At 47.0% G+C, this 27,124-nt stretch overlaps 1 protein-coding gene across 1 annotated transcript in view; it reads left to right on the plus strand.

Annotated features, from left to right (window-relative positions):
• The first annotated feature begins 5,386 nt into the window (after positions 1-5,386).
• EFCAB6 (EF-hand calcium binding domain 6) overlaps positions 5,387-27,124 on the plus strand; it is a 221,107-nt gene continuing 199,369 nt past the window's right edge. Inside the window, exons 1-4 of the mRNA XM_032882820.1 lie at positions 5,387-5,485; positions 6,676-6,867; positions 12,339-12,445; positions 23,184-23,332. Of these exons, the coding sequence (XP_032738711.1) occupies positions 12,375-12,445; positions 23,184-23,332 (220 nt within the window). The 5' untranslated portion in view covers positions 5,387-5,485; positions 6,676-6,867; positions 12,339-12,374. The remainder of the gene's footprint in view (positions 5,486-6,675; positions 6,868-12,338; positions 12,446-23,183; positions 23,333-27,124) is intronic.

A 27,124-nucleotide genomic window follows, 5' to 3' on the forward strand; every position in this document is an offset into this window, starting at 1 on the left:
GGGACAGCTGGGTCCCACTCCCACCATGAGACAAGATGTGGCCCCCAGCACCTCCCTCCTCAGAATGGAAGGTGCCAGGCGTTCGAACCTTCAACTCTGAAGTAGCAGTCATCCCCTGGAATGGTATATCGGCTTACGCCTGTGAAGAAAACATTTTGTCACTTTTCAAGTTTCCTTTCCAAGGTCTTTGCTCTCAGCCCCAAGAAGACGTAAGACACGTGCTCATTTGTCACTTTGTCACCGCACAGTGCTTAGCCCAGTGCTCCCTTCCTCTCGGGTAATCAATAAACACTTGTTACCTAACTAAAGGCAAATTAAATGCTAAATAGGACTAATTACAAGCTGTTGCAAGATCCTGGCTCTTAGCGAAGAGAATTGCTTGTGATTGTCGGGGGTTTGCCCAGGTGCATGGAACAAGAAATTATTTTTTAACTGCTTCTTTATTCCAGAGGGTGGGCCATTCTTCTAAGATTGTTGTCCTCTCCTGTTCAGAGGGCAGGATTTCATTAAGATTCGGAATGTCGGTCTTCCACACTGTGGAATCCCTTTCAGGAGGTAGCTAAGTGGATTTGGATTCCCGGTTCCATGAGAGGAGACGACCAGTCACCATTGCAGGGAATGAAGAGCTCACGAGTACATTAGTACACCAGAGGGGAGTGAAAACACGCAGAGGTGCCCATAGTCCCTGTCCACGTGCCACCCTCAGAGAGCTGCAGCAATGACCCCGTTTGCAAATAATAATCAATGATTTGTAGTGATGGTGTTTAAAATGTGCAATTTAGCTTCTGGCTGATTGTACTAAAATGAGCAGCTGCGTCAGCTGTCAAGGTAAAATATCAGAGAGAAAGCATCTATTTTAGTAAAGAACAAAATAACCACAGTAGCTTTTCCAGAGGAGCTACTTATACCTCATTTGTTTTTATTTAATTTTTTTTTTCCTTCAAAGGACAGTTCAGCAGACTCCGGTCTTCATTTTATGAGGCCATCAAAAGGACAGCGGTCGGAGCAATCTTTTGTAGCGGCTTTCCCAGCAGCTCTCCACTCTCATTTAGACAAATCATGTATCTATTGTCACGTGTCTGCTCTTTCTTCCTTCTTTATTAATAGACGAGGTGGAAAACAGTACTTAACTTCTTAGGGGTTAATCAGTTCCTGCTGTGTATTTCTCCCCATGAAGTCACAACTGCTATTCATAACATCATTATTGATCACTGTGAAATAATTTCAGGCTTGATCTTAGTGCCCAGTCCCCTAGGTATCCATAATTGCAGTGAGTACTCAGAACCTGGAAGGAGGGACCGAGGATTATTGCCGCACAGCTCTCCAAGATCCCAAGTTTCCTCTTGATTGCTGGCGGGATGAGCTCTTTGCTGGCTGTCGTTGAGTGTGGAAATATTTTCTCCAACTTCCAATGGCTTGCTTCTCTAGATTATCATGAAAGGTTTTGAGCAGCAGATTCTTGCATGGGAGTAAGTAGTGGAGACTGTAGCACTTCCTTGGGCAGGGAGTGTGAGAGATTTAAAGGACGCTGAATGGTATTTTGGACAAGGTAATGGGTTCAGCCTTGTTGGAAGTAGATCTGCTATAGGAATCTAAGGGAGCCGTCAGTGTTCTTTGGAAGGTATGATCAAGGAAGACAGCAGTCTCCTCCTACAAACTCGTTGGGGCCACTGTTACATTGTAGAGCTCCGGTCTATGTGAACCAAGATCAAACTGAATCTAACGGACTTTATGGGCTTATCAGGACAATCAGCAAGTGAGATGAATCGAGATCTTGTAAAAAAAAAAACAAAACAAAACCAAAAACACCCAAGTTAACTCTTTACATGGAATGGAAAATTCCCAGAAGCAGGGAAAACACTTTCAAGTGAAGATACTCTTAAGAAAAAAAGAACAAGAAAAGAGAATTACCTGACAAAACCTCATGTCAGATTGATCTAATCAGTCACTTAAATACATGAAAAAAAAAAAAAACCATCCTTGCGTTCAAGGAGATAAACAAGGATTTTGAGTTTCCCAGTTGTTGGCGATGTTGCCCTAATTGTATGCTTCATCTACTGAGTTCAGAACAGTTTGAAGACATTTATTAAGTCCCTACTAAATGCTGTGTTTGCTCACACAGCAACTATCAGGATTTTTCACCTATAATTTTCCCTCAGAAAAGAGTTACCAAAAACTAGAAACCTTACAAAGGCTCTCATGTAGCAGCTTATGTCATTTACTTGATTTTGAACAATGCATTGCCTGCACTATGCTGATTTTGGACAAGCAGACACCTGATGGAATTGGAGAGAGAGAGAGAAAAAAAAAGGAAATTTAACACAGGTTTAGTAAATTCCTAGGCTATGTCATTGCATTTTTTGGTGTTGGATGCATTTGATATTATTTTAAATAGGTCTTCTAAGGTGTACTTTTAAAAACAAGAGCAAGGTAATCCTGGAGATTACAAAGAGTCCCAGAATATATTTAAAAAAAAAAATCATCCTCCTGCTATGTGGATAGGTACTTGTGGCTCACAGTTACAGAAGGAGATGAAAAAATGGGGCAGAGCAGTATCTGAAGAGATACTGAATGAGGACTTTCCAAACCTGATGAAAGACACTAAGATACACATTCTAGACTTGCCACAAAACTCAAGCAATACAAAGACAAAGACAAAGACAAATACACCTAGGTATATCTTGACTTCTGGAGAAAAGCAAGATGCATGACTTTCCAAAGAGTAACAACGACACAGACAGAAGACTTTGCGGCAGAAATGATGGAAACTAGAACATAACCAAATGGCGTCTTTAAGACGTTGAACAAAAATAGTTGCAAACCTAGAGATCTGTACTCAGGAAAATGATCCTTCTAAAGCGAAGGTGAATAAACACATTTTTCAGATAAAAAAACTGAATTAATTCATTGCCAGCAGAGCCACACTAAATGGGCTTTTTCACGTCATTTCTGTTGGAAACTGAAAGCACAAATAGCAACAACACAAAAATCAGTAGAAAAATGGAAAACCTCACCACGGTTAACGGACTTGTCCACGTTTTCTCAGAAGGCAGGGTAGTGTGGTTGAGGCGGGAGAGAGTGAATGAATGAGGTCACAGTGTTCATATTCTGGTACTGGAACCAAGAGGACTTGCTGAGAGACTAGATGTGGGGGATGATGCGATGATCATAATCGCTAACAAGGTTTCCTGGTTTGAGTGGTGCCATTTATTGACAGAGTGGCCGAGGTTGGAAGATCAAGGGCTGTGTGGGTGGCTGACACCCAAAGAGTCTCTCATACACACCATGGAGAGAGGTCAAGGCTGGTGATAAGTGTAAGAGTGCGACCTATGTCAGAATCAGAGGCACCCTGAGGTCTGAAGGCCACGCGGAGGGAGCGATCAGCAGTGCAGCCTAACAACAGAGTAGTGGGTGATTCAGGGTGAAACCTAGGGTTGCATGGCTTCAGAGGAGCGATGAGAGCGTTTCAGGTGGAAGGGTGATAGGTCAGCTGGGCTGAATGCTATGGAGAGGCCAAGTGAGGCAAAGTCAGGTACAGATGACATATTCATGAAAACTGACCAGGCACCAGGGGGTAATGGGCTCTGCCTCTGGTAAAACCAATCCAGAGTGAATGGTAACCGAGACAGCAAGTAGACGTCTCTAGAGAAGTAGGGTAAAGCGGAGCAGAGAAATGGGGTGGAAACTAGATGAGAATCGTTTTTTTCTTTTCTTTTCAAGTAGGTAGGCTACTGAGATCAAGAATTGGACGTGTAAGCAACTGAGCCACCCAGGTGACTATCCCCACTCTTTTTTAAAGATGTGAGATACCAGAGCATATTTTATGAGGGAAAGAGGTCAGGGGCGAGAGAAAGGGAGAAACAGAATGAGACTGTTGGCCTTAATGGGAGAGAGCCAATGACTTAAGCCCTTTTGATCTCAGGACCAGTTTTTGGCCTTAGGATCTATCTGCACGCTTGAAAAACCCAGAGGATCCCAAAGAGCTTCGGTTTTTGTGAATTCTATCAATATTTACCACATCAGAAAGCAAAACAGATAAAAATTTTAAGTATTTGTTTACTAATTCATTAACATATTAACATTTTTATGAAAAATTATAGCTTTCCTAAACAAAACATCTCGTGAAAAGAGAGGCAGTTTTATACTTTTGGGAATCTCTACAACGTCCGCCGTTTTAGAAGACAGCGGGATTCTTCTATCTTCGTTTGCATTCGATCCATTGCAATGACACACATCATGTAGTTTCTGGAAAACCCTATTGCACACTCATGAGAAAATAAGAGTGAAAAGGCAAGTCACATCTCCCTCTTACTATGAACATGGTTTTGACAATTATGGACTCTCTGAAAGGGTCTCAGGATTCCCGGGGGTTCCCAGGACACACTTTGAGCATTGGCTGCCCTAGGCAATTAAGTCCCAGAGAAGGCCAAAGTGGGGTGGGATTTAGGACACGAGTGGGTGGGCTGGCATCCTTGCGAACAGAAGCAGAAGAAGATACAAGTGTGCTCCACTCCTACAGCTTCGAGGCGAGGCTGGGCGCCCAGGGTGCAGGTCAAGCAGCGCGAAGGTACTTCATACCCGTCGGTGAGATGCAAGACCAGCTTCCCACGGCCACGCACTCAGGTGGCCGAGCGGGACTGCAGATCATCCGCTTCTCTGCTGTCCGAAACCTGCAGAGGATTCCTCAGCAAGGAGGGCCGCCATTAGCTTGCCTGGGTTCTAACTCCGGTTCCGCCATCGAGTAGCTGCGTGTCCTGGGGCAGAAGACCCTCTCTGGGCCTTGGCTTCCCATCTGTAAAATGGGAATGTCCACGGAGCGCGGTTAACTGGAGGCTGAGGGTGCAGCGAGGCGGGAGGCGGGGGAGGGGGTGTGAGGGGACAAGCTGGCCCCGCCTCCCGGCGGCTCTCGGCCTCCTGGGGGCCGGCAGGGCACAGCCAGGCACACGCAGTGTCGCAAGGGCCACTGGCGCGGCGAGCGCTACCCTTAAGAAGGGCGCAGCACGCACTCCGCGCTGCACCCGCATTCTTCCCTTCATCCGGACCCCAGGCCCCGCTCTCCTATGCTTGGCTTTTACAGGCCAGGCTGTCGGCTTCTCACACCCACGCGCTTCGATGCGGTTCCAAGAGACCAATCCGACCGCCCCCTAGCGCGAAGGCCACGTCACAGAAACCCACTATCATGACGCCCTCGCCGGGGTACTCCGCCGGTTCCCGCGCCCTGGGCGCAGGCTTCCGGCGGAAGTTCCTCCCGCAGAGGCGGAGCACCGGTCCAACCTGGTCACGCCTCTCACTTACCGATTTAGCCAATAGGGGCCTCGCTTCTTGCCGGGTGCGCAGACCCCTCCTCCAATCAGCGCATGTCATCGTTGCTCGGGCAACAGCGTCCTAGAGGCGGCGAGTGGGCTGGGCTCCTGTGGACGCGCGGCCTGGGGTCCGCGCGCTCTGCGGTGGCTCGGCGAGGGGGAGAAGCGACAAGGGGGCTCGGGTAAGGCGGTGCGGCCTCGGAGTCCCGACCCGCGCGCTAACCGAGGGCAAGAGGAGGGTCGGGGCGGGCGGCTCTGAGGGTCCCACAGCCCGGGTGGAGAAGGCTGTGCTCACCGCTCACCCGGGCACGCGGAGCCTCCTGCCCTCAAACGTGCCAGTGGCCTGGTGACTCGCTCACCGGGTCCGCACATGTGTCAGCCGGCGTCGCAGGCTCTGGCGCTACTGCGGTCGGTGGCGCGGTCCCCGTGCCGCGGGCTGACGTCATATTTGGGGAAGGCAGACCACGACGTGGGAGGTGGCGACCTCTTCCTCCCTGCCTCTGTGGAGGTCGCACGGGACATTTGTGGAAATGCCTTCGCTCACTCCAGTTTCCAGACTGTTCCGTGCCCCTCGTTTCACGGGTCCCCACAGCCACCTCGAGGATCATTGCCTCCCGCTTGTAGACGGGGAGCTGAACCCTGTGGCGTGAAGGGGATTGTCCAGACTCACCCAGCCAGGGAGCTGCAGAACCGGAATTCAAGCCCGGCATTTGTGTCCCTTGCTAAGAATCTCTGGCCTTTCTAGAACATTCTTTGTCCTCAGACCACACACAGTTCTCCTTGCCTCCCTCAGAAATTTTTTCTGGAAAGCGCTTTGTGAAACGTCCTGTTGCGCAGAGCATACTTAGGATCGCGGGCTGAGGCACCCCTGGCCTTCCCTTGTCCTTCTCTCCTTTCCTTCCCTCCTAAAAGTCGTTGCCTCGCAGACCGCCTATTCCCTGTTAAAAGGACTCTTACTCGAAAAGAGCGATTTAATAACGTTTCTTGAGTCCTGTGTGCCCCTAAATGGGTGGACTTGCAGAAATGCTGTGAATGAACTTGACTCACACACCTTAGTCCCTCCAACTCTGTCCTTTATCCATTGCCTTCCATTCCATAAAGATTTACTGGCTGCGGGGGGGGGGGGCGGTCATTCAGAAGTGGAACAGGCTTGGCCCCTTGGATTATCTGGGAACATTTCCTTCCCACTCAACCCTGTTGCAAGCTTCTTGAGGGCACGTGGGTTATTTTGGCGATTTTGTGCTTTCCCTTTCCCTCCACCTTCCGTACGGTGCTTGGCTCAAGGGAGGCGCTTGCAGAAACTTGTCAAGAAGGGCTTACTTGAGACTTTCAGTTTGCTCTCCAACTTTGGCCCTTTCCTGCCGTTTTGCAGGCACCCACCTGATCCCCCATGCACGGAGATCTCCCCAGCGCCCATGCTGTGACTCCTGCAGCTGACCGGCACATGGACACAGAACCAGCTCCAGGACGATGTTCAGTGGGCTGGTGCCTGCCCGGCGCAGGAAGCCACTGGGAGGCCACTGGCTGTTGACAAGACAGTTGCTGTGATACAGCTTCTTCGCAGGTGTGTATTGAGGTTGTATTGAATGGTGGAGGTCAGCAGTTGGTGAGCGCCCCCGAAAATCTTCCTGGATGGCTCCTTCGCCTGTCAGGATGGGCCAATGTGCTATACGATGCGCGTGAGAAAGTGCGAGAGAGGCAAGATGCTAACGCTGCCTCCCTTCCTTCAAATACCGCAAGTGAGCTGACCTTTTCGCGAACTATATTTAGATATAGGCTTGCACCATCATGGAGATTGGGTTCTTGTAACTCTTAAACATTAATACACCTTCATCGAAATGCTACACCATTTGGAAGAGGAGCTTCAAAGGAAAGAGACGTGTTTGAGAAAAACCTGTGAACAGAGAAAGCCCATGAATATGTTCTGTTTCTAGCCCCGAAGAGCTTCGGTTTCTACCTCTTTGCCTCTTGGTTTTGACCTTTTACTGTCTCTTTCTTGGTTGACGTTGTTTTGGGTGCTCTGGTTGTTTTTCTTCTCTATACCTATTTATCTGTAGTTTTATGACTTCTGCTTCTGCTTCTAGCCCTACGGTGACCACTGCAACTCCTGGCTAGTACTTACTGAGCACTTACTGTGTTCCAGGCACAGCCCAGGGCCTCGCATCCTTTTTTAAGTTTATTCCTCACCACCTGTTTCCAAAAAGGAACAGTTCCCCATTTTGTAGTTGAAGGAAAAGGGACTCAGGGAAGTTAAGGGCCTTCCAAGCCGAGAAATAGTAGAGTGTGCCTTGTACCCCAGGATTGCCTGATGGCGGGACCTCTGTGTTCTTCACTCATGCTCCTCGCACTCAGATATTTATCTGCTCCCTAAGTCCCCTGAGGCTTGGAGATGACGCCTAAGAATAGGTATAATACGGTAAAATAAACATATGTTCACCAGGATCACGGAGACTACAAGTAGAACAGGAAAGTAACAACACGGCGGCAGGAGTTGGGGAGAAAGTATTCAGATTGTCCGTAACGCTTAACACAGACTTAGTTGTGAGCCTCTTGTTAACTCAAGAAAAAAGAAAATGGTCGCGGGGGAATTGAATTTATTTTGTTCAGGCAAATAAAACATTTTTTAGAAAAGATTTTCTTTATTTATTTGAGAGAGAGCGAGAGCAAGTGAGGGGATGGAGAGGGACAAGCAGACTCTGCGGTGAGCACAGAGCCCAGTGTGAGGCTTGATCTCACGACCCTGAGATCATGACCTGAGCCTAAATCAAGAGTCAGACACTTAACTGAGTGAACCACCCAGGCGTCTCCGGCAAATGAAGCATTTTAATTCATCTGGAAAACTAAAGCTTTTGTAAAATGTAGGTCTTTATCACAAAGACTGGGCAGGGCTCGGTTACTACCAAGGACTGAGGTGTAGGCTCAGGCTTCTCACCTGTTAGGGAGAGAATGTGGACTAAAAGGACTGTGGATGGTAACCGTTTTCAGTAACACCTTCTCAGTTTTATCCCCCCACCCCAGGACTTTGTAAATGCTGGTGTCCTGTCCCCTGGGTCCGTCCCTGTCATTTGTTTGCTCATTTACTTAACAGTTATTCACTGAGCACCTGCCGTGTGCCACCGCAGTGATGGTCATGTCACTGTCCTGATACTTTTCTTGCCTCCGCCCTGTCACTTTCTATGGCTGGGTTTTTTTCTGGACTGACTTTGGCTTGCCCTCCCTTGTGTTTTTATAAAACCCTGAGAGGATGCTCACCACTTACACTGTAACTGCTCACCTGCTTCTGTGCCTCTCGTGTGTGTTCTGTACCTTCCCAGGGCCTAGAAAGTGATGGCAGTTACCAAATCGTGAGTACGACCCGCTGTGTGTCCGCTGCTTTGGGTAGGTTATCCATGACCCTCCCGCAGCGTGGACAGTGTGGCGCTGAACCATTTTTGGTTCCCTAGCCCTTTGAGAAGCTGGGGAAAGCAATATGTCCTCTCTCCAGGAAGATCATTTCACGACACCTTTGCATTTAATCTCAGAGGGTTTGAAGGTCTGCGAAAGCACACACGTGGACCATGTCCCTAGATTCCAGGTTAAGAATATCTCCTCCAAAGAGAGACGTTGTTTCCATGTTGAAGATAAGGAAACCAGGTCAGGAAGAGGTTAATTAACTTGTGAGTTGGATGGTAGGTGGTGGAACCAATTCGACCCTAAGTCTTCTTGACTCTAGACTCTCTGTTTTTTTCCCATTGTCCAAAAGTGTAGATGCTCCATAAATGACTGACGGGGTGTATGGAAGGATAAAAAGAGAACTTTCTGGGGTATGTGTCCCAAAATATGATAAAACATCCATATGATACCAGATTAGACAAGGAGAAAGATTTTTCTCAAGTATTCGGATGTAACTGCCAAAATCTTTTTGTTGCTTGCAACTTTTTCCAAGTGACAATCTCTCCCCCCGCCCCCACCCCGTGATACCAGTTCCAACAATTTTTGCTTCTGATGCCATTTCTGTTTGGCCGCACACATTTCTTACTCTCGTGTTGAATTATGTTTTCTCTGGATGCCAAGGCAGATGGATGGCACTTTTGTTATGATTCTGTTATAAATAGCATCTGTTAAAAACTGGACATTAATACTTCTCTGGCAAATAAACAAATGTAGCAGGGAAATAGCCCTCTAATTTTGGTTGCCTGTGGCTAAGAAGTGTATGTGATGGGGTCTGTGACTTGGTGCATTTGGTGGGGGGCATTGGTTTTATGAGCCTTCTTAATTTCTACCTCACCAAGTTCTGAAGTAATTTTTTGGTTAAGGTTCTATTTTGAGGTAATCTCTACACCCCAGGTGGGGCTCGAACCTACAACCCTGAGATCAAGAGGCACACGCTCCACCCCCAGAGCCAGCCAGACGCCTCTGAAGTCATTGATGAGTGTCTCAGAGTTCTCTTTATTTGGAGAGCCTAAACTGTGGGTGGCATGAAGCCAGAGATGACCTACACGTCAGAGTGCTGTGCTCATGCCCAGGGCACTACTTAGCTTCTGGAATCAAGGGTAAGATTAGCCCAGCCTTCTTGCCCTCACCGTACTAGGTGTTGTCTGCTGTGGTCCATCGAGAACAAAGCTCAGTGTGTTGAGTGTGAAGTGGTGAGATCAGCCCATTCCCCCACAGGAGGGCTCACCAACCAGCAGGGGCCATGGATAAATGGCCAACAGAAAATTCTGGAAGCAGAGAATCAGAGTGCACAGAGTAGTAGGGCTAGCAAAGGAATGGAATTACAGTACCTTAGACCTTTTTGTCCTTTTCTTTGTCAAATAAAACACCCAGCAAAACAAAACCATGAGACCAGATTCTCTGTAAAAGCTCAATTAGTTTCAGCTAAAGAAGATAGGAAGGAAGGAGGAGGGACTGCGCCCTCCAACTTGAAGGGTGAGCTGCAGTGGGCAGGCAGGAGGGGTGGAAGGAAATTGTGGCAAAAGCATGAACCTGAGCTCAGGTGGGGAAGGGCAGGGCCTCTGCGGAGGTCTGTGTGAAAATATAGGCTACATGGAGCGCTGGTACCTGGCGGTCACTTAGGGCCAGGTTACTCATGATGGGAATGAAGGGTCTTTTCCCCCACAGTCAGGGGTTTGACTTCAGTCTGGATGCGCTGGAGAAGTCTTGCATTTTTTTTTTCTCTTTTAAGCTTAAATAATTTTCAACTCTTAAAAATGTTGCAGAATCAGTACAGAAAGTTCCTCTATGCCCCCAGTCTTCCCCCTACCCTCCACCCCCGCCCTGATAACATCGTACAGAGGAACCATAGCACAATGATGGGAATCAGGACAGCACTAGGGACTAAAGCACGGACTGGATTCAGGTCTCACTCGTTGGACATGCGCTCATTTTCTTCTCGGCACATCGCTCTGGGAGATTCTAACACATGTATAGTTCTGCATGGCATGTTTTTAAGCCAGGGAATAACACATTTATATGTGTGCATGAGAAAGATAGATCATGGCAATGGGGAGGATGGGTTAGAGGGAGAAGGGGGGACCTGGAAGACATGTGCACGGCTATGCCTGTAACCCACATGAGTGAGGGCAAATGCAGCCGTGATGTTAGTGGTGGGGAGGGGCAGGGAATAATAGATCGAAGAGTGTTTTACAAGTAAATCGACAGCCCTTGCCAGCTGCTCAGAAAGAGAGCTGGAGGCCAGTCAAAGGCAGAGATTTCTGCCTTGACTTACCAAGGTTCAGGAGCGGAAGCAATTTCATTCGTCCACTCAGTGAGTTTAAGCACCCTTGATGGCTAGTTCCTGGCCCAGGATCCGGAGTATACAGATGATGTCAATTAACTTGGCCCTTGCTTTACGGCTCTCTTTACAGAGACAGGCATTAACTGAATACTCATGCGGATAGGTAAGTCATTCCAAACTAGGCTGAGGGCTACGAAGGAGAGCAGAGGTCGTTGTGGAAGTGTGTAATGGGGACACGGTCCAGTGCGGGGGCGCTGAGGAAGGCTCCCTGCGGAAGTGTCACTCGTACTGACATCTGCGGCATTGGTTTCGGGCGGCGGCAGCAGCATACCCTGGGGACTTTCCAGCGAGGTGTGTTCCCAGGCCCCCACCATCCCCACGATCTAGATCTAGGGTTGGGATCTGGAGCTGGAGCCCAGCGGTCTGTTCCTAACAAGCGCTCTGGTGGTTCTGATGAGAACCAGTGATCTTTGCAGGGAGGAGTGCATTAGGCAGACCCGAGAGAAGGATGAGTGAGTGGTCTGGGGGCAAGGTGTTGGGGGGGGGCTACCGCACTCAGAAACAGAGCTTCTGTGTAGGAAGGCCACATCAGAGGGACAGCCAAGGGTCACTGTGGCTGAGGCTCAGGGAACTGGGAGAGGAAGACAGCAGGAGGAGCGGGCACGGTGTCCTGCACAGGCTCGCGATAACCATTAATGACTTTGGTTTTAATTCTCAGGGCAATGGAAGCAGCTGGAGTTTTTAAAGCAAGGAAGTAACATGAGGACGTCAGTATTTTGAAGTAATTATTCTGGCTGATGTGAGGAAACTACAGGGGAACCACAGTAGGGTTACATGTGTGATTGTGTGTGTGTGTGTGTGTGTGTGTGTGTGTGTGATATAGATGGGGCAGATGAGTGGTGGTCATACTGTGCTGACGTAAGGTCACTCCCCTGGAAAACCTACAATTTAGTATGAATTCACATAGAGGACCTGCCTGAGGTTTTGTTTTAAGATTTTATTTATTTTACAGAGAGAGCACTCACAGGGGGAGCAGCAGAGGGAGAGGGAGAACCATCTTCTCTATCTTCCCTGCTCAGTAGGGAGCCCGATGCGGGGCTTGATCCCAGGACCCTGAGATCCTGACCTGAGCCAAAGGCAGCCGCTTCACTGAGCCACCCGGGCACCCCTGCCTCGGGCATTTGACACAATTCTCCAGGAGCTTGCAAAATCTGTTGATTATTCTGCAGACCCACGGGCTCCATTCTTGCAGCCTGCTAAGGTAAATAAGGAAATCTGCCTGCCAATCTGTGCTCACGCATTGCTCTCTTATTTTTCAGAATCCGCAAATTCAGAAGTAGTTAATTTTGAAGGAAATGAAACGAAGTAGCACCAAAACGCATGAAGCCACAGTCAACAGCACAAAATCCTGCAGCACCAAGGCCAGGTGAGCTGCCTCTGTCTCCTGAGTGCCGGTGTCCACCAGTGGGACCAAAGGGAGTGTACGGTGTCCGCTGGTGGGGCCGCAGGGGGCGAGTGCACCCTACAGGGCTGGGTGTCCGACCTCCCTGGAGAGAAAGTGCTTTACAGGCTGATCATGATCCTGGGATAGCCCGTCTGGTTTGTGTCCTTCATGCAGAAGGTGCATACTAAATGCTGATTTGGGGGCAAAATGGTCTAGGAACTTACACATTTATCGTATTCACAAGCATCAGCGTATACATCTTAAAGCTGAATGTCCTTAATTCAGGGCTCAACGTGATGACAGATACGCAACAAGTCTGGGGACATGGAAAAACCAGGGAGCCCGCTTCCCTGCGCCCCCCCACACCTCTGCAAGCTGGGTTCGTCGGTGGCCGCATGTGCTCCATTCCCCCGATAGGTGGCAGCAGCGTCAAAACTTTCGCTGAACTCCGGAGGGGAAAGCATCGCGACTTTCCCTTGCCAGCATCCTAGGACTTGCTCGGCGTCTACACTATAAATAGGATGTGTTAAACGCTCCTTGTCTGCTCACAGGAGCTGGAGGAGAGAGCGCGTAATGGTTTCCAGCTCGTACATTTTAAAAGGCTGCCAGGGAAACAGTTTCTGAGATGGGAACAGCTGTCTGACAGCCGATGTGCGGTCAGTTCTTCTGACACAACTTGGTTGTCGCCTGTTGCCGTGTCTGCCATCGTGTTAGGCGTGGGGGTGAGTCTCAGAATGGTCATTAGGTAAGAGCGAATTTCTGCGACACTTCCTGACATTAGGTGTTTGTGTCCCGGATTGAGAAAGCACGTTATGAACAAAATGGTGTAAGCTTTTCCTCCAGGATCTGTGCTCCCACTGAGAGAAGTTATCACAAAACCACAACACTCAGTTCAGTTAAACTTGACCTTCCTTATTTTTTGGACCACTGTGATCAGATGTGGCTCCTGGTATTGTGACGTTAATCATCTCATGGGAAGACAAGGAAGACAGTTGATTGAGAGCTTTCGGGCCGTGGTCACCTGTTCTCGGGGGGGAGGGGGGCTGAGAGTGAGGAATCAGGGGTGATGCTGAAACTTAGGCCCTGGGAGGCAGGAAAGAGGAAGATGACCCTAAACAGGTCCAGAAGTAGAGGGACGTGTGTGCGTGTGTACGTGTGCGTGTGAGTGTGTGTGTTGGGAGGAGAATGCTGTGCGTGACAGGGCTATGAACATCCTTCATGCATTAATTTGAGAAATACTTCCAGTTATATTCCAGGTCTCTGGGGCTGGGGGGTCAGAGGCGTAAAAGCCCCATTTTATGTCATGGAGCCCGCAGTCCGCGTTGTCATTTCCCACACTTGACTGTGGCTTCCAGCTGTGGGGAGAGCAGTTCCAGGAAAGGACCAGCTGTGAGGAGAGGCCGCAGAGGAGCACACAGACAGGGTGATCGGGGAGACCTCTCTGAGGAGGTGACAGTCATACCCAGGTCTGTGGGTGACAGGAGTTCACTGGGGAGAGAGGCCCCTGGGCCGTAAGAGGCCAAGAGGGGAGCGTGAGGAAGCAGGAGCTGAGCTAGGCCATGGCTGCCTGGGGGCCCCGTAGGCATGTTCTTTCCAACATGCCACGAGACGTTTATCAAAGAGTATTTAAAATAAAAGAGATCGCTGCCTCCCCCACGCCACATAGCTATTTTCCTCCCATGTTGTGGACCCTGTTCACATGTGAAAACACATTTCTTTATTACTGTGTTCATAGTGTCTACCCCACAGAGTTTTTCTCTTAACATTGTCCTAAACACGTTTTTCTGTTTCAATATATTTATAATCATTATTTATACTACTCCGTTAAAGCATATTAATGTTGAGAGGTTTGTGTTAAACTTTGAATTTGATTTGAGTGTGTATGGCTTTGTCTTGTAATGTGTGTGTGTTGGGGGACTTAGGCTTGGAATTTATGCTGCAGGAGAAGGTACTGGTTAAAGTGAGGTCTGGGAGGAAGGTGAGAGCCTATGTGAGGATGTGGGGACAGCGTGAGTAGCGGGCACCCTTAGTGGAGGAAGTCTGTGGCTCAGACTTGTGGGGCTGCAGGCCCTAGAGGCAGGTCACTTTTTAACCACAGATTTTTCTGCTAAATTGAATTCAGTTGACTGGCTAAATTGTTTTTTACGATACCCTATCATTTGGAATATATTTCTAAATCAGCTTGCATTCTTATAATCCCTATGTTTAGAACAGTAGACGAGGGGCTGCCAGCAGAGTCTAGAATATTGAGGGGAGTATGAGGCTGAGATGGGGGAGGTGGCACAAGCCCCGGAATCCTAATATATGATTAGATTATTATGGAGATGATTTGCTTTTAATTTTCTACATGTTCTTTTGAGTAGGTTGCAGAATTGTTAGACTGGCAAATGCAAGGTGTCCCTTCTAGAATATTGACAGGGTTTTCTTATTATTCTATTAATATATGCAAACTTCATTGTTCTCATATATTTGTTTTTGTGAGAAGGCACACAAGTCACTCATGCACCTGTGCAAGTACACGCACGCACACGCGCAGGCACATGCTCGCACACACACACCCCTGGCACAACTGGGCAAAAAGCCTAGCATTAAAATCAGCAGAGCTCAAGTCTGGGCTTCATGAGTGACTTTGGCTCTTTATTTATCTCTTTTCTTTTCTTTTCTCTCCAGTTTAATTTCCCCACCTCTAAAAATATGGATAATGGTATCTGACCTGAAAGGTCACTACAAGTTTGATGGTTAACGGAGGGTCGGCAAGATAGCTGCTCAGTTATAGCTAGGCGAATCTACTAGAATCGCTTCAGTGTAACATTTGTGATCTTTTACTTCATTTTGATATTGAGCAGGAGACTTTACAGAGCCTCCTTCTAAATCTGTAGACTCATACATCAACTTCAGGGTCACCTAAGCATTGGCCTCAGCCTATTAAGGCACAAATGGCCCGGCTGCCACTCCCAGAGTTTCTGACTGGCTGGGCTGGGTGGGACCTGAGAAAATGCATTTCTGGAAAGGTTCTAGGGGATGCTGATACTGCTGGTTAAGGGACCACATTTTTTTTTTTAAAGATTTTATTTGTTTATTTGACAGAGATCACAAGTAGGCAGAGAGGCAGGCAGAGAGCGGGGGGAAGCAGGCTCCCTGCTGAGCAGAGAGCCTGATGTGGGACTCGATCCCAGGACCCTGAGATCATGACCTGAGGCGAAGGCAGAGGCTTTAACCCACTGAGCCACCCAGGCGCCCCAAGGGACCACATTTTGAGAACCACTCTTTAAACTACATACGTGTCTGTGTGTCTGCTTCAACCGCCTTTTAAAACTGATTTTTTAAAGGTGCAAAGGAAATACATTTCAAAATAAAAAATCAGTGGTAATTTAAAAACCCCGTGTTATTTCTTCATGAGGAATCTGCAGGTGGACTAGCTTTTTCCCCCTCGAGGTGACCTGAGGACAGCATCTCTTGGGAAAATTCCCGAACCCCGGGGAGAGAGTGATTTAATTCAGGTTCTCAGCCACTCGAGGACAGGAGGTCACTGCATTCCTACCTGCTACCTCAGAGTCGTTGTCCATGCAGTGGGGATATCTTTACCTGTGCCTGAAAAACGTGGCATTTTCCGAAAAGTCCGAGTTAAGACGGTGAGCTGCCGGAGGTCAGGGGGTTCATACTTCTCCTTCCTTCCCTCCACCTGCGCCTGCACGTGGCCTGCCGAGATTGCCGAAGAATGAGCTGACCGCCAGAGGATAGTTGCTTGGAAAGATGTCAGTCCCATGACTGTTGAGGTCTGTTCATGTTGTCAGACCTACCTGGGTCTGGCTGTCTGGAATATTCCCATTGTGAGTGAAGTCTCACTGGCTCTTATGATCCTGCAATTGGTAGAAATTAGAACTGGGGAAGACCCACGAGGTCATCCAGACCGTTCTCCCGCTGGAAGAGGATTATTCCCTGCGGCGTGCTCAGTAGCATTAGGAAGAATTACTTTTCATATGATTATTTTTTTTTTTCATGCTGTCTTCAACTAAGTGTTTTTTGAATTGAACCGCTTTGTATTCAAGTAATAAAATGCACAACAGGCAGTACATTTCTGGGTGATTATCTCACTCCTCAGGTGGTGTAATAAGGCACGAGGCCAAAGCCCTGGCATGCCTTATTGTTATTAGGAAGGGAATTTATGGATAAAATAAAGCAAGTGGTTATTTGCATCAGCAATCACTGCAACCAGGAATGCAGTTACAGCGGGACGTCCCCGCGGGCTTGCAGAGCAGGGGTGAGGTGGGGGGACGAGCGTTCCTCACCAGCCCCGCAGCTCGGGGAGCCAGAGCCACGCCACATCCTGCAAGGCGCTTGTTAGGGTTTGTGTCAAAAGCAACAGGAAGACCTTGGTCATGGCGATTGGATGAACTTGACCTGTGGGACGAGCTCTCCTCCTGGACCTGGCTCTGGTCTCACCAGCACCATGGGAAGCCCAGTACGTGCTTGGCCCTGAAGACTCTTCGGTGCTGGGTTTTCCTAAATCTGAAGCATATTTCCTGGCTCTGAGTTAGTCCCCAGTAAGGGCTCATTGAATTAATGTCATTTTTTTCATTCTTGAAATTCTTCATGAGCCTGAGTTTCTGGTCTCTTCTCTTGCTCTGGCCTGTCCGGTGATACCGGGACTTCCCATCACGTGTGGGGCTCCATTCCGAGCAAGATGTGCACCTGGTGTCCCTTCTTCAAGCACATGCTCGCCCCTTCTGGATCCCACTCACTTTTCCAAAACCCTGCCCCTAGTTACATCCAAGGCTCTGCCTCTCCGGGGCCTGGCTCTTGAGTTCCTGCCCATGGAGCTCAGATGCGCTCTTACAGCTCCCTGGTGGTCATCCTCCTCCTCCCATGCTCCCCTGGCCTTCTCTTCTAGATGATTTCTCACTTAGTCCTCTCTCCTGAATCCTGGACGCCTCTCCTGTCCTCACTTGCTGCTGATGGCCCGACATCCAATTTCATGGAGGAAAACAGACACGAGCCCCAGGGAAAACCCTACCCTACCTGCATGTCACCATGTCTGTGTCCTCTGCCTTCTCCTTTGTCATGAGCCATGGACCGACTGTGCTCCTAAAAAAGGCTGATCCAGGAGATGAGATCCTGTCTCCACTGGTGAACCCATGGAACTGGCAACTTCTCCTTTCCGTCCTGCTTTATTATTTTTTGCCTACAGAGAATCGCTACTGGGAGTATCCACTCAGGAGTCCCCATTGTCCTGATTTAAAGACATTCTTCCTTGACCCTCCCGTCCACCCCAGGCACCACATAGTTTCTCTGCTTTACAGCAGGGCTTCTTTCCCTCTGAGTTTACCTGTGACTCACTTAGGCTCCCCCACAACTGCCCAGTTCCCCCAGTATGTCGTGTCTTGAGGTTGTAGGTACCACCCATGGGGCTTAATCCAAAGTGATTCTTGGTCCTTATCTTCCCTGCTGATCACTGTGGCGTTTGACACACACCATCTCCCCTTCTTGAAACCTGTTCCTCACTCGGTTTCCAGGACACTCCGATCTCCTGATTTGCTCTGTTCTCACTGGCCGCTCTTTTTCGTTTTTTGCTAGTTCTTCCTCATCTCCCTGGACTCTGAAGGTTGGAGTACCCCCAAAGCTCGGCTCTGGCATGTTTTGTCTTTTTACACCTGCTTTCTCAGGGGGCTGACCCCATCGTGCCTTATATCCATTGTATGCAGACCGTCCCCACACTTGTATCTTCAGCCCCGGTCTCTTCCCCGGAGCAAAGGCTCCTATACCCAACTGCTTATTCAGTATCCCCCGGGGAGATCTAACAGATGTCTCCAACTTAACATGTGCAGAATGGAATCCTTGATCTTCCCCTCCACACCTGTCCTGCTTGGGTCTCTCCCATCTCAGTTAATGACTACTACTTCCAACCTTTCTCCTGCATGCCAGATCAAACCTGTAAGAAAATTCAACTGACCCTGACTTCAGAACATATTTACAGTCTGACTTTTCCAACACTTTCACCGAAACCATCTTGGTCCAGGCCACCATCTTTTCCTGCACGCATAATTTCGGTGCATTTGGTCCCCTTTTTCCTTCCCTGCCCCTTTAAGTCTATTCTTGACATACAGCCAGAGGAATCCTTCAAATGCAAAGGCAGATCATAACCCTGCACGTAACTCTTCTCCGCGTGTAACCCTCCAGTGGCTTCACATATCACCCTTGGAGAGAGACTCATTGTCACAGGAGCCCACTCGGGTCCTCCATCTGGCTTCTTCTTGCTTCTTTGTCCTCTTAATGGCATTTTTCCCTTCCTGGTCTCTGATCTGTGCTCAGTGTCATCTGTTCTCTTCCCGGCTCCATTTATCTTCACAGTACTTGTTCACGTGTGTCATTTACTTAATTACTGTTTGTCCTCCAGTACTAGAATATAAGGCCCATAAGGTCCATGATTTTGCCAGTTTTGTTCATTGACCCCCAGACTTCTAGAAGGAAGCTCAGTAAATGTATTTTGACTATATGAACACATACCAAGCCATGTTCTAGAAATTCACCCGTGCTATGATTCTAGGGTTCAGTTCAACATAATCTAGTTGAAGGAAGATGTATGTGGGACTCTGATGTCAGACTCACATGGCTTCAGCCCTGGTATGGTCCCTGCCCACAGAGACCTGTGCAAATGAGACAGGTCTGGACCAATACCATGCCAGGCAATCAGGGACTGCCCAAAGAGAGGTAGACCAGAGCATCAGCCAGTGTGTATTTCTTACACATTAAAGAAAAATTCTGATTCATTTCTTTAACTCTGTCTTTAGAGCTATTGCCTAGTTTGATTCTTTATACTGATATAGTGCCATGCACGTCCATCTGTTTTTGAATATTAAATAATTATGCACTTACACTTAACCCTGAAGTCTACTAGGAGAAAATTCTTCTCTTCTCTAAAACTTCCTTGTAGAGCTAGAGCTGGATACCTTTTATTTCCTTTTCTTACCTAATTGCTCAGCTAGAACCTTCAGTACAATGTCGAACAAAGTGGTGAGAACAGGCATCCTTGTTCCCCCTCATTTTAGGGGGAAAGCTTGCTGCTTTTGTTCTTCTACCATTCGGTGTGATACTGACTGTTGCTTTTTCACTGGTGCCCTTTGTTGGGTCAAGGAAGTTCCCTCCTATTCCTAGATTATTGAGTGTGTTTATCATGAAACAGTATAAGGTTTTGTGAAGTGCTTGTTCTGCATCTATCAAGATGGTTATGTTTTCTCTTGATTGTCTTACTGTGGTATATTATAGTGATTGGTTTTTATATGTTCAACCACCCTTGAGTTCCTGGGATAATCTTACCTGGCCATGACATCTAATTTTTTTTTACATGTTGTTGGATTCCATTTGCAAGTATTCTGTTGAAGATTTTTCCTATATTCCTAAGGAATATTGGTCTTTAGCTTTCTTTTTTTCTGATGTCTCTGTCTGGATTTGGTAATACTGGCCTCATAGAATGTGCTTCCCTCTTACTCTTTTTTGGAAGAGTTTGTGAAGGATTCGTTGGTTTTACTTATTCTTCTTTAAATGTTTGGTAGAACTTAACCAGTGAGCCCATCCAGTCCTGGGCTTTTTTTGTGAAAGTTTTTGACTTCTAGTTTAATCTCTTTACTTGGTGTAGGTCTACTCAGATTTTCTGTTTCTTTTTCAGTCAGTTTCAGTAGCTTGTAGCTTTCTAAGAATTTTTCTGGTTGGTGTAGATTAGCTGGTTTGTGGGCATGTAATTGTTTATAGTATTCCCTTATCCCTTTTGTTTTGAGAGATCAGTAGTAATATTCTTTCTTTCATTATTGATTTTCGTACATTGAGTCTTTCTCACTTTTTTCTTGGAGAGTCTAGGTAAAAATGTTTCAGTTTGCCGATCTTTTCAAAGAACTACCTTTTCATTTTGTTGGTTTTCTCAATTTCATTTATTTCTGCTCTGATCTTTATTATTTCCTTTACTCTGTTTAGATGGGATTAGTTTACTCTTATTTTCCTAGTTTCTTAGGGAAGAAGATTAAGTTATTACTTTGAGGTTTTCTTCCTTTTAAAAACACTATAGGCATTTACAGTTATAAATTCCCCTCTAAGTACTACATCCCCTAATTTTTGGCATGTGTTTCTTTGTTTCCATCCACCCAAAAGTATTTGCTAATTTCAGTTGTGATTTCCCCCTCTTTGATCCTCTGGGTTAGTTAGGAGTATGCTATTTAATTTCAATATGTTTGTGAATTACTCAATTTCTTTCTGTGATGGATTTCTAATTTCATTCTAGTGTGGTTAGAGAACATACTTTGATTATTTCAATATTTCAAAATTTAATCAGGACTTATTTTATGTCTTAACATATGACTTATCCTAAAGAATGGTCCATGCACACTTGAGAAGAATGTATATTCTACCATTGCTGGGTGGGTGCTGTTTAAGTCTAATTGGTTTATGGTGTTGTTCAGGTCCTCTGTTTCCTTGTTGATCTGAATAGTTGTTCTATCCACTTGTAAGAGTGGGCTTTGACATCTTCAGATGTTATTGCTCAAGTGTTTGTTTCTCCTTTCAGTTTTATTGGGTTTTGCTTCATGTAGATTGGGTCTCTGTTATCAGGTGTGCATGTGTTTATGTTACCTTCATTTATTCTTTCTCTAATACTGTTCTTTATGTAAATTTGCATTTCTGACTTATATCATTCTTCCTTCTTTCTTTTTTTTTTTTTAAAGATTTTATTTATTTATTTATTTGACAGAGAGAGAGAGAGAGTTCACAAGTAGGCAGAGAGGCAGGCAGAGAGGGAGGGGGAAGCAGGCTCCCTGCTGAGCAGAGAGCCCAATGTGGGGCTCGATCCCAGCACCCTGAGATCATAACCTGAGCAGAAGGCAGAGGCTTAACCCACTGAGCCACCCAGGCACCCCAGTTCTTCCTTCTTTCTGAAGAATTTAATTTTTTTTAAAAACAGGCCTGCTGGTGTCACATTTCCTCAGTTTTTGTTTGTCTAAGGAAGTATTTATTTGTCTTTAACTTTTGAAGGAAAATTTTGCTGGATATAGAATTCTAGGTTGGTGGGGTTTTTTTCTTTCTATACTTTAAATATTTCACCCCACTCTTTTCTTGCTTTTATGGTTCCTAAAGATAAGAATGTATGGGCCTTTCTTTCTTTCACTCTTTCTTTCTTTTTTTTTTTTTTTTTTTGCATGTCTCAGAAATTTTTTGTTGGAAACTAGACACTTTAAATAACGTGGTAATTTTTGAAATCCTATTCTTTCCACTTTTCATGTTTTGGGTTTTGTTTACTGACTTTTCTAAACTAACTTTGTAAAGTCTGTATATTTTATGGTGGACAACCACTGAAGTGTCTGACTGGTTAATTGAGTGGTCAGCTCATGGCTGGACAGGGATTTCCTTAAATGGCTGTAAACGACTAGTAGTCTTCCAGGCTTTGCTGAGGGGTTCTTGGTGTGTGCTGGCACTTTCTTCAGTTCTCTGCCAGGCAGTTTACAACCCTTCCTTTGGCTTCACTTCCTGCTTGTGCAGAGCCTCAAGGTCAGCCATAGGTGAGACTGTAGGGCTGCTCAGTTCTTCCTGAGCACACTCACTGCCCTCTGCATGTTTGTTTCTAGATTTCTAGATTCCAAGGAATATGTGGGAGCTTCTCAGAGCCCCTGTGGATATCTCATTCCCCAGATTGCCCTTTAAGGTTTTTGGTTAGTCTGTTATTTGCTCCATCTATTATCTTGTGTCTCAGGCAGCTAGAAGGTTTTTTTTGTTTGTTTTGTTTTGTTTTGTTTTTAAGATTCATTTATTTGATAGAGACAGCGAGGGAGGGAACCCAAGGAGGGAGAGTGGGAGAGGGAGAAGCAGGCTTCCCTCTGCAGGGAGCCTGATTTGGGGCTCAATCCCAGGACCCTGGGACCATGACCTGAGCTGAAGGCAGAGGCTCAACCGACTGAGCCACCCACATGCCCCAGGCAGCTAGAAGTTTAGACAATAGTCATGTCTGATTTTTTTTCAACAAATGCCTTTTGACAGTTTCTGGTAATGGGGCTTGAAGGAGCTCCAGCCCCATTCTGCCCTTTCCAGTAATGGGCAGGCTGCTGGGTTTTCACTGTAATTGCAGGCTTTTGGTTTCAAGGCCACTACTGATTTGGGGGCTGAGGCAGGGGGGGACAGGGGAGTTGAAATGCCACAGAACTTGGTGTGCGTACTGAGATTCTGCCATATTTCTTGACTAAGGGCTCCGTGGATTATTGCAACCCTTTGGTTAATTTCCAGAGTTCTGAGAAAGTTGGTTCTGATCATTTTTGCCTGTTCTCTTACTACTTTCATGGAGGAGAGGATTTCCAGAGGTTCTTACTGCACCATTTTTGGTGCTGTTGTCTGCTGCTCTGCCTCTGACGGTGATGGATATGCAGTAAGAGCATGGAGAATCCAAACTTTCCACCCTCACGGCCCACCAAAGAAATGAGTCAGTGGTAGTTAAAATGCTGATGAATTTTCCTATCTGAGAACTTCCTTATTTTCCCATCTTTGAAAACTATTGGATCTGCTAAAAACGGGTATAAAATCACGATTTTGTGTTTATTTTCAGAAGAGTTTTTGGAACATTGGCAAGAAGATCATGACTAGCACTTTGAGAGCCTCTGGCTGTCCTTTCAGAAAGGGAATAGATAGGAGGTCAGCCACCTTCCTAATGTGTGCTTGAAGATAATGTAATCTGTTCTCTTTTATGTCACAGGGATTTAATGCACAAAATGGCAAATGTACCAGATTGGCATATTTCGTATCCTTACACACAGAAGTTCATGAATTTAAGACCTCACTCTTCACCATGTAGAGTGTATTCAAGGAACAGTTTCCAAAATATGCTTAGACCTTTCTCTTCGGGTGAGTATCATGAAGAAAATCCACCAACAGTAGGCTCTGTACGAAAGCTTCACCTCTCATTTAACCACAGGCGATAGAGCTACGAAGTAGATTCTGGTATTGTCCCTATGTTCTTGATGGGGAAACAGACAGAGGGTGGTCAAACAACTTGCCCAAAAGTTACATAGTTTTGAAGAGGCAGGGTCAGGATTTGAGCCCAGACAGCACGATTCCAAAACCCGTGGACATAGTACTGTGCTGTCTACTAGACCTCCTCACTTAGTTTTTCTTAATTAGTAGACAATTTTTTTGAGCAGTTTTAGGGTTACAGAGAGATGGAGCCAAGGAACAGAGAGTTCCTGTACACCCCTCACTCCCCACCCCCAGTGTCCCTCATTGTCAACATCTTGCATTATTGGTGAGGTGCCGTTCTCACCACGGATGAGCCAGTATCCGTCCATTGTCATTAACGCAAGTCTGCCATCCACGGTAGAGTCTGTTCTTGGTGTTGTACTTTCTCTGCGTTCTGATAAACATTTAAGGACACAATTCCAGCATTACAGTATCACACAGAATCATTTCACTGCCCTAAAAATCCCCTGCGTTTCACCTATCCATCCCTCCCTGCCCCTAGTCTGGGCAACCACTTGTCTTCTTACTGTCTCCATAGTTTGCCCTTCCAGAAGGTCCTAGAGCTAGAGTCATGTAGTATGTAGCCTTTTTAGATGGGCTTCTTTCCCTTAGTGGTGTGCAGTTAAGGCTCCTGCCTGTCTTCTCATGGTGTGATTGTCTACTTTTTAACCTCTGAGTGATATTCTTGTATATGGATGTACCACAGGTCGCTTATCTCTTCTGATAGAGAGTGTTGGTTGCTCTCACGTTTTGGCAACCATGAATGAAACCTCAATAAGCATTTTTGTACAGGTTTTGGCGTGGATGTAAGTTTTAAACTCATTTGCATATCTCCATTTTAAAGCACTAAAATTTAAGATAATAATTTCCCTGAAGTGTATGTCATTTCATCCCCCCCTTCCTTCTTTCCTCAACATCTTCTGAGCCCCAATATGTGACAAGAACTGTCACAGGTACTGAGGATAAAGAAATGGATCCAGTGGAGGGCCTGCCCTGGAGGCGCTCACAGTCTAGAGGGGGGATAAAGAACTTTAGTTGCGTGTTTATCACATGAAGCGAACATGGTGGGCGTACACCCTGCGGTGCCAGGAGGCCTCAAAGGGGACACAGGCGAGGATACACTGAATTCCACCCCATGATGGGGGCAGGCATTGCAGTCAAGTCCGTACTGGACACCGTGCTTCCTCAACGGGCAAGGCTTGAATCACGCGGTCACAGGCATCTACTGGAGAGCCCAGAAATACAGACCTTGGGATGCCAGACTGTCTCCCCAGATTTCAGGGTCTCTGGTTCTATGGGAGGAGGGGGGAATGGACAGTGGGGGCCGGCTAGCAGCTTCCAACACCATTCCCCAGGTCTGTGTATACACTGGACTTCGGACACATCTCAGTTTCCCTTTTGTACCTACAGAGAAGTCTGGGGTGAAGCGGGATTGCTGGGTCAGAGCTGTCACCACTGAGGCTCTCGAGGAGCTCCCCCGCACTGCCTGTTAGAAGTTCGTGCCAGGGCATCCCCAGGGGAACATTGGAACGTGTTTGTCTCTAAGAATATTCTCAGTTACATCTTGTCCATTTGATATGCAAAGACAACATTCTGTTGTGATTCCATGTGCCTTTCTTTGACATTCAGGGTAGCCATGGCCCTCCGGTGTGTCAGCTTTCCGTCTGCTTTTGTGAACGGCCTCACTGATATCCTTTGCCCATTCACCTGCAGTGGGTCTTTCCGGGGCTTCATAGGCGCTCACTCTGTAGGGAAGATACTAATCCGTCATCTGCCTTCACGTGCCATCAGCGTCTGTTTTTCCCTTTTGTCATTTGCCTTCTATTCTTACTGATGGTAATTTTCAATACCGAATTATTTTTCTTGTTTAAATTAAAAGTCTCCTAGCACCATTTGTCCCCCCAGAGGTGGTCAGTGGGAAGCGTTCGGGGGGTCTCTCTCTCGTACACGCGTGTGTACGTGGAGGTGACGTATTTGTGTAACTCACGTATTAAGCAAGCATGGCTCACGGGGTGAACCACAGATATGAGACCCCCTGTTTCCTTCTAAAATGTTTTTTTCTTTTAATATTTTATTTATTTGACAGAGACAGAGAGATCACAAGTAGGCAGAGAGGCAGGCAGAGAGAGAGGAAGGGAAGCAGGCTCCTTGCTGAGCAGAGAGCCCGATGCGGGACTCGATCCCAGGACTCTGAGATCATGACCTGAGCCGAAGGCAGAGGCTTAACCCACTGAGCCACCCAGGTGCCCCTAAAATGTTTAAATGTGAAGAATTTCGGTTGACCCGACTTTCTATTCACCGGGCTTTTCTCCTATCACGTACAGTCTGCCGTTAAGCAGATCAGATGAGCTTTTTGCTTCTGATACTGTATTTTTAATTTCTAGCCTTGCCGTGGGCTTTCAAAAACAGTTTCCTTTTCTCTGCTGAAATCCCCCCTACACGCTGCATGTTGTCAAGTTTTCCTGTAATCTCTTGAACGTGTTTGCTGTTCCTGCCTTAAATACCTGATCATTTCTCCATCTGTTCTCTTTCCCGATCTTCTGTTTTCTGCTGTTGATGAGGTCACCTTTTCTCATTTCATTTGTCTTACAATTTTAAAAAAGACTGAACAGCAGACATTAGTGTGAAACCCAGTGGAAAGAGAAGTGACTGGTCCAGCCAGGAAAGGGAGCACCTCTTCTCTCAGGCTTCCTGTGAGCTGGCCGGGCGCAGGCTTGTCTTGGACCGAGCCGTGTCCAGACGTGGTTGCTGTTGCCCCTGGTTTCCAATACTTCTCTTCAACAGGTCTTGACATCTGAGCCCGGCTGAGATTTCAGGACTTTCTACTTCTTTACAGGCCCCCTGCTGGTTTTGGAGGGTCTCTGGCGGGTTCTCTTTGTCCTCCAGAGGTCTGTCTCTGCCCTGCTGCCCTACCCCGAGGCTGCAGTGGGCTGCTGAGGTGTGCTCTGGGAACGCCCAGGGTCCTTAGAGGGCCTTGGCTCCATCCTCCCCTCTGCGCATCCTTAGCCTTTGGTGAACGGCTTACACTCCCGTATAGGCCTGCCCTCCTGGGGCCATGTCACGCAGTTCTGTGCCTTGCCCCCAGCTTTGGTATGCCTCTTGTACCCCCACGGGAAGGCCCAAGAGGGCGGCCACTGACTCGCTCTGTGATTGAGGCCCCGGCCTGCGAACCCATCACACCTGTTCACCTGTGGTCACTAAACAGCATGTTCTTTTTTCCTCCCCCCAGTCCGGAATGGATTTGCTTTACTTCCTCTGACTCTGCAAGGATAAAAGCGTCCTGGGTCCTTCCTCTCTGAGGAACGCCTTGTCCTCTCTGGAATTTAGGTTCTTTGCACCCCTCAGTTCTCTCCGTGGGTTTGAAAACTATATAGTTTAGCTCATCCGACTTGTTCTCATCCTGAGGATGAGAGTGACAGTCTGTTATGACTTTGTATATTCTAAACGGATGTAGACAATTTTGTTAAATTGCCCTCCAGGAAGATTTTATCAGTTTCTACTCCCACCAGCCGGTTATGCAAGTTCGGTTACTGCTTTCATTTTAAAAAATCTGGGAAGGTGCATTAGGCACGTGAAAGAAAAAGTTTTCCCCTCAAATGTCAACGAGTGTCAAACAATATTTCTGCTACATTTAAATTAGAGTTATTGATTGCAAAGATGGGGCTTCTTGGAAAGCAACTA

Source organism: Lontra canadensis, unplaced genomic scaffold, assembly GCF_010015895.1.
Source record: "Lontra canadensis isolate GAN:19392208 unplaced genomic scaffold, GSC_riverotter_1.0 scaffold84, whole genome shotgun sequence".
NCBI classification, from domain to species: Eukaryota; Metazoa; Chordata; class Mammalia; order Carnivora; family Mustelidae; genus Lontra; species Lontra canadensis.